Here is a 10,607-nt window from a genome sequence, read left to right as displayed (position 1 = left end):
TCTGGAAACTGGCATTTTTTTAACGCAGATCCAAGTATCGCCGGGTCCCGTTTTCAACGATTTCAAATTGAATACGGGGATAAGCGTGAGCGCGCGCGAAAGAGTTTTGCAGGCAAAACCTCCGACGTGCGGCGAAAAACTCGCTGGCAAGGTTAACGTTTCATATTGAATACCCCTCATAGGCGCTACTTTGATGCATATTACATTGCGTTAACTTTCCGCCTAGGCGTAAAATCTTTAAAATTTAATATGGGGGAAAATGAAACCAGGGGAAAATGACATAATCGCCGGGAAAATAACGCCAATCCGTACTTAACGCCACACATTTAATACGGACCGACCAGCTAAAAAATTGTAAAAAAAAAACACACCAGGACGCCTTGGAGCAGGAGGTCGATCCATGTCCTCTATATGATCGCCAGGCAGGACTTCAGGAGGCAAAACCTGCCTCAACTCCTCCTCAAAGCTGGAAAACAATATCCGCACACGACGTCCTCCTCCAGTTTTGCGTGCTTCTCGCATCTCATCCGCCATTTTGGCCTTTAAACCCCGCTTAACATCATTGTATCTTTTTTTTATATTTTTTACATCACGGGGGCAGGAACCTACAGCAGTAACAGCCTCCAAAACCGTTTGCCACATAGCTTTTTTCCTCGACAATGGGGTCTTGTGTGCATCCTCGCCAAGGAGGCGACTATAGAACGGGACAATTGCATGCACTAGGTTACAATTCTCGGCATGTGTAAACCGAACATTGCGTCCTGTTCGTGTTTTCCCAGGGCGTGGAGCTACTTCCACCTCCACATCCTCCTCCTCACCCTCTTCCTCCTCACTACCCTCCTCCTGTGTGGAATCACTGCTCGCCTCCTCCTCGTCAGTAATTGCCTGTCTGACTAGGCAAACAACATCCTCCTCCTCCTCCTGACTCTCCTCACCCCTTCTGTGTCTGTAAGACATTTTAGTGTAATCAGTATTATGCAGCACCTCTAACATTCACAAACTCCTTCCCAAACCTATCAAAGGTCAAAATGGAGGAACAGGGGTTTATATAGTGTAGGTCTGTATTGATCAGCAGTTAGAGTTGTGCCAATGGTTGTCTTTGTTTTAAACTGATTTAGTAAGCTTTTGAAACTCGCGATTTGGTTGGTCAGAAAATCGCATTTTTTTTGGAGAGAAATCTCGCGGGAACTCGCAGGTCACAATCACCAGTGCATGTAAACTGACACCCTATTGAATTTGCGAGTTTCAGTACAAACTCGCACTTTTTAAAAGTGCGAGAAAGTGCGAGTTTGTACTGTTACTAAAACAGACTACCTATTACATTTGGCCCAATATCTTTGTTGTTATTGGCGGTATACATTCCTCCACCGTATTCACATGATGTTCTTAAAAAGGTGGCTGAATTTTTGGTCTTATTCCCGGGAACGCCCACCATATGTGTGGGGGATTTTAGCAATATCCTGGATCCAATACTAGATAGGCATAGAATGTCTGTTACTGATACACGAGTAAGGGGGTTTGGATTTTCAGGTATGGTGGAGGGAATGGGATTGGTCAATGCCTGGAGGACCAGCTATCCTTCTATGAAGCAGTTTTCTTGTTTTTCATATACTCATCTCTCGTTTTCTGGGATTGACCTGGCATTAGTTACGCTAGAATTGCAGACGAGAGTTCACAAGGTCCAATTCGAGACATGGGGTATATCCGATCATTCCTCATTAACAATCATTCTTGACCTGGAGGGTCTGCAGGGTCACTCCTTCTGGAAGTTTAACCAGTACTGGTTGTCGCGCATGGGCTATGGGGCAGAATTAGAGGCTGCTTGGAAATAATTTTTTGAGTTCAATAGTGGCACTACATCTATTTCCAAAAAAATGTTTTTATTGTCATTCAAAGCACTGAACGTCAAAAATACATTCATGGTTGAACATGGCTATACAGAGTGGGTTGTATGTGATACATTACACATATTTGAAGAAATAACATCTGGACCTCACAGGGCAGAATACCGATAACTTATTATTCAATACAATATGGTCATAGTGGATCATTTGAAATTTTGTGTGTTGTGGTTATCTTGGCTCAAAGAAAGTAATCAACGAATAACTAACACATAGTAACACAAACAATACCTTTGAACAAAAATGAAAAGAATTACAGAGGAAAAAATTATAAAATGTTTTTGTTCAGAGCTGTGTAGCACCCTGTTCAAATATTAATAAAAAGAAAAGGGATGGGCCCTCCATGTCCCCCCCCCCCCGCCAGACACCCAAAAGGAATTGCTCATCTAAAAAAATATATTAAAAAAAGGCAAGGTCAAGCATCTAATCTAATTGGAGGCTCTCCAGACGCATTCTGCATCATATACCATGAAGGATTCTGCAATGTTCTATGAAGCTGGAGATGAAGAGTTCCTGAAAGAGTATCTATGTAGCTCTCCCACATACCAAAAATTCTTTCTATCTTAGTTTCTTTTTCCATTATTACTTCCACTAATTAATTCTGAAGAAATGATGCAATTTTGCCTTAAAAAGAGGCAGAGGAGGTGGTTGCGCATCTATCCATGTATGTAGGATTGTTTTACAGGCTGCTGCACTTATGGCTAATAACAGACGTTTTCCTCCTGCAGAGATACGAATATTATCAGGAAGAACGCCAAATATCGCCCATTCAGGCGTTAGTGGGACAAAATGTTCTAATTGCGTGGTAACATATGTCCGCACCTGTATCCAGAGCCCTCGTACCACCGGGCAGGACCACAGACAGTGGAAGATATCTGCCTCAGGAGTCCCACATCTATAACAGTTTGAACTTTGCGACATGCCTATTAGAAAGCTCCTGTGAGGTGAAATATAGGATCTATGCCAAATATTCAGAAACATAGTAGTACAGGTTGAGTCTCCCATATCCAAAATGCTTGGGACCAGGGGTATTTTGGATAACGGAATATTCTGTATTTTGGAATATTTGCATACCATAATGAGATACCTTGGGAATAGGACCCAAATATACACACAGAATGCATTTATGTATTATATACACCTTATACACACAGCCTGCAGGTAATTTTATACAATATTTTCAATAATTTTGTGGCTCAAACAAAGTTTGTGTACAGAAATTAAACTAATTTATGTTTCATATACAACTTATACACACAGCCTGAAGGTAATTGTATGCAATATTTTTAATAATTTGTGCCTTAGACAAAGTTTGTGTACATTGAACCAGCAAAAATCAAAGGTTTCATTATCTGAGTCATGCCAAAATAATTCCGTATTTCGGAATATTCCGTATTTCGGAATATTTGGATATGGGAGACTCAACCTGTATATGATGAGTAATGGGGGGTATCCACTTAGCGATTCAGCCAAGCGATTGCACGATAATGACATTGTTATCGTGCAATTGTTTGCCAATCGCGCATGCATCGTGCATGCATCTGGCATGCTTTGGTCTGAAGCGACCTGCGATGCACGTGCCCGCTGGCCGCTTCTGACATCCGACATCGCCCGTACATGCAGGTCAACCTGACAATCTCGTCAGGTTCAACATGTGCGGGGATGAGGGATGTGCCGGGACTGAACGAGTGAACGTTCAGTCTAGGCACATCACTAGCTATACAAACGACAGCACGATTGCAATGTCGTAATCGTGCTGTCGTTTGTATATCGTCAAGTGGATACCCCCCTTAAGGCATTAGTGCACAGGCTTTGTCGTAGGATCGATTTAAGTTGTCTAACTGTAGAGCTGGAATCTGGGACACCCACTTAGCATAGCTTGCTGGAGATTTGTCAGGTATAAAAACTGCGCAGAAGATTATACATTTGTGATATAGTTTTTATTTCTAATGAGTATGAGCTTAGAAAGTCGTCTAAGGAGTTATTCCAATCCATGGCCGAAAAACACTGCACTGTTACTTCAATGTAATGTTTAGCCTGCCAAAATGCAAGTGGATGTCTCGTTAGTATAGGATACCTGTCCCTAGCCTCCTGGAACGTAAGGGGCCTCCCATCTTCTCTTTGTGTCAACTTGCCAATATTGCTCATTTCTATGGTTTGCCATAGTGTGAATGGGTATTTAGCACTACCCTGTTGGAACTCTGGGTTTGGAAGAAAAGGCAGATATAGCCAGGGGCGGATTGGGCCGCCGGGAAAGCGGGAGAGTTCCCGCTGGGCCGGTCCCATTCTCCCCTCATCAGGGCCGGCTCACCCTGCACTCATTCATAGATCGGCCGGGCCAGCTGCAGAGCTTCCTGGATTTGCGTTCTGCTGTGGAAAGCAAACCAGAAGCTTTAACAGTCATCTACTCAGACTAGCTTTGGGAGCAGAGCAGCGGGGTAGTGTCCTTATTACCTTCATCCATTATTAGCTGTACCAATTAGTGTGTGTAGAGCACGCTGCTACATGCCCTGGCTCTGCATATGAATGGTGGCCTCATGGGAATTGCAGTGTGCTTTCCAATCCATGGTGTGTTAGTCTGTGGCTTGGGAAACTCCATTTCCCAGCATGCTCCGGGACCCGAAAGCTTGCTAGAGCTGGAACATTTTAACAGGAACTGTCAGGGATCACCGAGGAGAGCTGCCGATCTACCTACGCACAGGAGACAATCTGATCTGCACAGCCCTTTTTATGTAAGCCTTCTGCTCTGGACAACTGTAGTAAATGTGATTATAACACACTTAACTCAGCTCTGTCCTTCTACATCTATCACACACTATCCTCCTCTGCTACATCTATCACCCTACACACTATCCTCCTCTGCTACATCTATCACCCTACACACTATCCTTCGTTGCTACATCTATCACCCTACACACTATCCTCCTCTGCTACATCTATCCCCCTACACACTATCCTCCTCTGCTACATCTATCACATTCTGTTACACACTATCCTCCTCTGCTACATCTATCACCCTACACACTATCCTCCTCTGCTACATCTATCACACTCTGTTACACACTATCCTCCTCTGCTACATCTATCACCCTACACACTATCCTCCTCTGCTACATCTATCACCCTACACACTATCCTCCTCTGCTACATCTATCACCCTACACACTATCCTTCGTTGCTACATCTATCACCCTACACACTATCCTCCTCTGCTACATCTATCACCCTACACACAATCCGCCTCTGCTACATCTATCACCCTACACACTATCCTCCTCTGTTACATCACACTCTGTTACACACTATCCTCCTCTGCTAGATCTATCACTCTACACACTATCCTCCTCTGCTACATCTATCACCCTCAGTTACACTCAATGGGGTAGATGTATTATAGCGGCACTTAACGTGCCGCTATACCGCTTCCTCCTTCACCTCTTTACTGAGGCGAAGCAGGAAGCACTACCGATGAGATGTAAGAACATCTCATTGGCCAGAAAGGGGGAGCGTTAACTCCCCTCTCCGGCGCTACCCGCTAGAGACCACAGCACATCAGCCCAGTGCTGATGCGCTGTGTCTCTGTCCCGGCCGGCTCCACTGAGCATGCGCGGGATCTCGCAAGTATCACGAGATCCCCGCGCGCAGCCTGGAGCCGGCAGCCACCGTAGCAGGGACAGCACTGTCCCTGCTGTGGGGATAGTCTAGCGCCAGGCTGTAGCTGTCGATAACGACAGCTACAGCCGGCCGAACGGTCATGCGGTATGACCGTTCGTACATGGCCCTGCCGCTCAGCGCTGCTATCTTGTAGATAGCAGCGCCGATAATGACAGGGGAGTATAGCGCCCATCATTTACCGCCCAGACCCCCGATCATACATCGGGGAGAAGCGGTATCAGCGCACATAACGTGCGCTGATACCGCTTCAGGGCTTCATACATCTCCCACAATATACCCTACTGCTGTATCACCTCTCTGCTATATCAACCCCCCCACTCCTTACCCTACCTCTTGGCAACCTAGACACAGTACTCAACATCCCAGGGGCAAGCACTATTTACCATATCACACATTCCCCACCCCCCAAGGACATACACTGCTCACCCTACCCCTGTCCCAGGTTTTTATATTTTTTCCTGGGGGGCCATTGTATTTTATATTTACCTATTGTGACCAATATGTATGTTTGTTTGTTTTTTCCTGGAGGGACAATGTGTTTTAATTTATTCTTGTGCAATGTATTTTTTGTCAGCGCTTGCATTGCAGCATCTGTACACACTACTGTAGGCCCTCAGTCCTTGCATATCAGATGTACACCAGGGAAGGACTGCGCAGTGGCGTTAGCATAAAGTTGCAGACACAGATTCAGCAAAATATGCAAGGTGAGCTACAGCTGCGTCCAATTCAGAATTAGGCCCTCCCCCTTTGACAGACCCCGCCCCCATTAGGACTGCTTCCATAAATTTCCCGGGCTGGTTTTCTGACCCAATCCACCCCTGGATATAGCGTTTTATGGGCGTTTAAAGTGAATTTATGCCTAATAATGTGCCAGGCTTTTCTTGTGAACCAAAGCAAGGGGTTTTCTTTGATCTCCTGCGGTATTTCTTGATCAGGGGCGTGTAAGAAACTAATAAGACAGCCTGAATCCAAAAATTCCTCTTCAATAGAGGAATTAGCATATAAGTCACGGTGAAACAACCAATCCTTGACGTACCTGAGATGTGCTGCATAAGAGTACACCTGCACATTGGGAAAGTTAATACCTCCCTGACTTCTAAGTTGCTGCAATTTATGTAGGCCAATGCGAGACCTTTTTCCTTTCCACACAAATTTCCTGAAAATGTAATTAAGTTGTTGGGCATCTTTGTTAGAAATCAAAAATGGCAAAACTTGTATGGTATACATCATTTTTTGGGGAAGAAACCATCTTAATTAGGCTTGCCCTTCCTGTGTATGAAAGCAATAATTTCTTCCATCCCTCTAATTCCAAAGAAATTGATTTAATGGCAACAGTAAAGTTCAACTCATAGAGTAGGTGTGGGTTGTTAGAAATCTGTACCCCCATGTATGTGATCTGTCTGTTTGCCCAGGTGATTGGGATCTCTGAAAAAAATGAAGTACGGCCCGTCGGGCAGCCCAGACGTAATGCCACTGATTTATTTACATTGACTTTAAACCTGATATTTCACCGAACACAGATAAAGTGTTAAAAATGTGATTCAGGGATTGCGAGGGATTCAATACAAATAATAGTGCATCATCGGCGAATGCCGTAATTTTAATCTCCTTTCTACCTATCCTAATGCCCTGAAAGGAACTGCTAGATTGTAGTATTCTAAGCAACGGGTCCAGGCTGATGTTGAATAGTAGGGGAGAGAGGGGACAGCCCTGCCTTGTACCCCTGTGCATGGTAATGGGGGAGCTACAGTAGCCATTGATCAATAAAGAGGTATGAGGGTTAGTGTAAAGAAATTTTACAAAGTTTATAAATAAAAGTGGAAACTTCCATCTTTGTAAAATTTTAAACAAGTGTACCGTATCAAACGCTTTTTTTGTATCTAAGCTGATAAATACATTGTTAGTTTTATCTGCACCATGTGAAGTGACAACAGCTGCCACCGCTGTCCTAATTCCCCTTACTGTTTGTTTGCCTCTTATAAATCCCAACTGATGAACCGTCAATATTTGTGGCATTAGCAATTGCAGTCTATCTGCCATTATCTTGGCCATTAATTTAATGTCTGTATTTAATAGGGTTTTGGGCCTATAAGAGTCTACCAGTTGAGAATTTCTATCAGGTTTCGGGATTAAAACCGTATAAGCTTTATTAAATTGTGGGGCGACCGTATCATATTTTAGAATTTAGTTAAATAGTTTGAGCAAGGCCGGGGATAAGTAGCCCTGTAGTATCTTATAATATTCATTTGTAAGCCCGTCTGGGCCAGGGGATTTATGGAGTTTCAATGAGGAGATAGCATGTGCTATCTCCTCTAGGGTTATTTCCTGACTTAGAATTTCCCCATCTCCATCAGTGAGCAAAGGGAGGTTGATGTCTGAGATCAAACGTTCATGCATCTCCTCATTGAAAGGACGGGTGTCATATAGGTTAGAATACGTTTTGTTGAGGTGTCTATAGAATCAGAATTGGGTTCCTTAATAGCAGTAATAAACCTTTTCGATGTTCCTGGTCTAGACATGTTGGCCAACAATCTACCAGTCTTGTTGCCCCAACGAAAATACTTAAACTTTGAAAAAGTTAAATGTTTTTTTGACTGCAATAACAGGAAATCATCCAATAATTGTCTGGCGTTTAGGTAGGATGTCTGGGTATCCGGATTCGGAGTGTCTATATATGTTTGCATTGTTCTAGTCAGGGAACTGTGAAGCTCCTAATATTGCGCTGAAGATTTCTTTTTTTGTCGAGCTATATTTTGAATGATATGGCCCTGCATTGTAGCTTGCACTACATCTATTTAAATTATTTGGGATGCTTTTAAATAATTTTTCAGATGGTCTTTAATCCAAAGTGTAGCTGGTTTAAAATCTTCTATAAAAAAACTGAATTGGAGGCTTCCTGTAGGTCTTTAGAAGTAGCTTATATATGGGTCAGATTCAACTAAAGAAGCATGGATGGCTGCCCAAAACTCATGGAAAGATTTGTTTGTTGGATAAGACGCACTACAAATTACTTTTTAACTCGCATTTGCAATATGCATCTGGCAATAGGCCTGGGTCTTACTTAGATAACCTGGCACGAACCGAGCATTCGTCGTCCAATACAGTAGTTAAAATATTTGCTTCTGATGATGTTGCTTATGGGCGAACTTCAGATATCGCAGAGGAATTTGTCAGCTATTATCATCAATTATATAAATCTAGATCAGTTTATACTCAACAGGAATTCATTATTTTTTATCTACTATATCCCTTCCAACACTCTCTCCAGAGGCAATGGACTTTCTTGACTCTCCTTTGATGTTAGAGGAATTTGAGGTGGCCTTAAATTCCTTTCCTAACGGTAAAGCACCAGGGATCGACAGGATTCCACTCGAGCTATATAAAAAAACTTAAAAAATGTTTGTACCACAATTGTTTGATCGTTTTATCCAAATTTACAAAAACAACACATTACCAAGTTATATGTCTGAGGCACTAATAATTGTTTTACCTAAACCAGGCAAGGACACTACTCGAGCTGACTCGTATCGGCCCATATCACTTGTTCCCACAGATGTGAAAATCCTAGCAAAAATACTGGCCTCCAGGTTTGAATCAGGTTACAGCTTGGGGTGAGCGGGTTCGGATTTTTGAAATCCGAACCCCCCTGAGCCCCCCCAATCCGAGGCCGATCCGAGTCAGGCTCGACTTTTCCTGCCTGACTCGGATCTGAAATCGAGGCAAAACGTCATTATCCCGCCTTCCGGGTCTCGCAGGTTTTGGATTCTATATAAGGTACCCGCGTCGGCGCCATTTTCTCACTCGGCTGTGGACAATGAAGAGGGAGGGTGGGAGTTAGGGCTGGCTGGGCTGTGCAGTGTAGTGTTGTGCTGCGCTGTGCTGCTGTTGTCCATTGGTGGTTTTGTCCACTCCTCCAAAGTCCATAGGGGCTGGCTGTGTTGTGCTGTGCTGCTGTTGTCCATAGGGGCTGTGTCCACTCCTCCAAAGTCCATAGGGGCTGGCTGGACTGTGTTGTGCAGTCAGTTGTCCATAGGGGCTGTGTCCACTCCAAAGTCCTGTGCAGTGTCCCAGTCCTAAAGGGGTGCTGTAGTGTGGTCCAGGGGGTGCTCTGTCCATCAGGGGTGCTCCCCCAAGTGCAAAAAAAATAATATTTTTTTCTGTGTCTGTGAATTGTGTGCGCAGTAGCTGCACGTGCATCCACAAAGTAGCGCCAAGCGTGCACCTGTGTCATAAGTAAAGGGCCGGCTGGCTTGACCGTTAAAGGGTGCTGTAACCCCCAAAGTGCACTCCAAACAAAATAAAAAATTATTTTCTGTGTTTGTGAATTGTGTGCACTGTGGCTGCATGTGCATCAACAAAGGAGCAGCGCCAAGCGTGCGTGTTGTCCGTGGGATGAAAAAGCCCATCATGGTCATGCCTGGGCAGAAGACCAAACATTGGTCTCTTTGGTCTGGCAATATTTCTATCCAAATCCAGACAACAACTGTCTTGCCATATGTACCATATGTAAAGGCGAAATAAGTAGGGGTAGGGACGTTAACCACCTAGGAACATCCTCCCTTATACGGCACCTGCAGCGAGTTCATAAAAAGTTACTGTCAAGTTCAGAAACTTTGGCTAAGACCGTAAGCAGTCCAGGGACACCTAAATCCCGTTGTCCTGTTGTATCCAAGCGCCTGCAAACCACACTGTCAACTCCCTCCTCGTCAATTTCCTCCTTAGTCGGGATCTTGCCTCCGTAGAGCCAGTTTGTGCAGGGACAGATTAATTGCCAGCTTATTTTGTGGGGGCCCAAACGAACAAATCATTTCAGCCACAGTTGTGTTGCAGACCCTGGTGCTGAAATGATTGGTTTGTTAAAGTGTGCATGTCCTGTTTATACAACATAAGGGTGGGTGGGAGGGCCCAAGGACAATTCCATCTTGCATCTCTTTTTTTACTTTGCATTATGTACAGTTTGGGGCCTAGTTTTTCAAACTGCCATCCTGTCTGCCACTGCAGTATCACTCCTAGATGGGTCACGTGTTTGTA

General features: G+C 44.1%; 1 protein-coding gene across 1 annotated transcript; it reads right to left on the bottom strand.

The window, feature by feature from the left end:
- Positions 1-200: 200 nt before the first annotated feature.
- LOC148517506 (myb-related transcription factor, partner of profilin-like) lies at positions 201-957 on the bottom strand. The gene is made up of 3 exons (XM_088478578.1): positions 904-957; positions 372-840; positions 201-235 (listed from the first exon to the last, which is right to left on the bottom strand). The coding sequence occupies exons 1-3, from the start codon at positions 955-957 to the stop codon at positions 201-203; spliced, it is 558 nt and encodes a 185-aa protein (XP_088334704.1).
- Between the last annotated feature and the right edge of the window lie 9,650 nt (positions 958-10,607).

The sequence above is a fragment of the Taudactylus pleione genome, unplaced genomic scaffold (assembly GCF_031769625.1).
Source record: "Taudactylus pleione unplaced genomic scaffold, aTauple2 ptg000215l, whole genome shotgun sequence".
Taxonomy (NCBI): Eukaryota; Metazoa; Chordata; class Amphibia; order Anura; family Myobatrachidae; genus Taudactylus; species Taudactylus pleione.
The sequence above is the reverse complement of the archived record's forward strand: the minus strand, read 5'-3'. Positions and strand labels throughout refer to the sequence as shown.

What these genes read in the sequence shown, in the direction of transcription:
- LOC148517506 (XM_088478578.1), bottom strand. Translation starts at nt 957, where the DNA reads ATGTCTTACAGACACAGAAGGGGTGAGGAGAGTCAGGAGGAGGAGGAG. An exon ending in AGGAGGAGGAGGAGGATGTT is followed by an intron (nt 841 to 903) that starts GTTTGCCTAGTC and finishes TCCACACAGGAG; the next exon opens with GAGGGTAGTGAGGAGGAAGA. An exon ending in TCCTGCTCCAAGGCGTCCTG is followed by an intron (nt 236 to 371) that starts GTGTGTTTTTTT and finishes TAAATTTTAAAG; the next exon opens with ATTTTACGCCTAGGCGGAAA.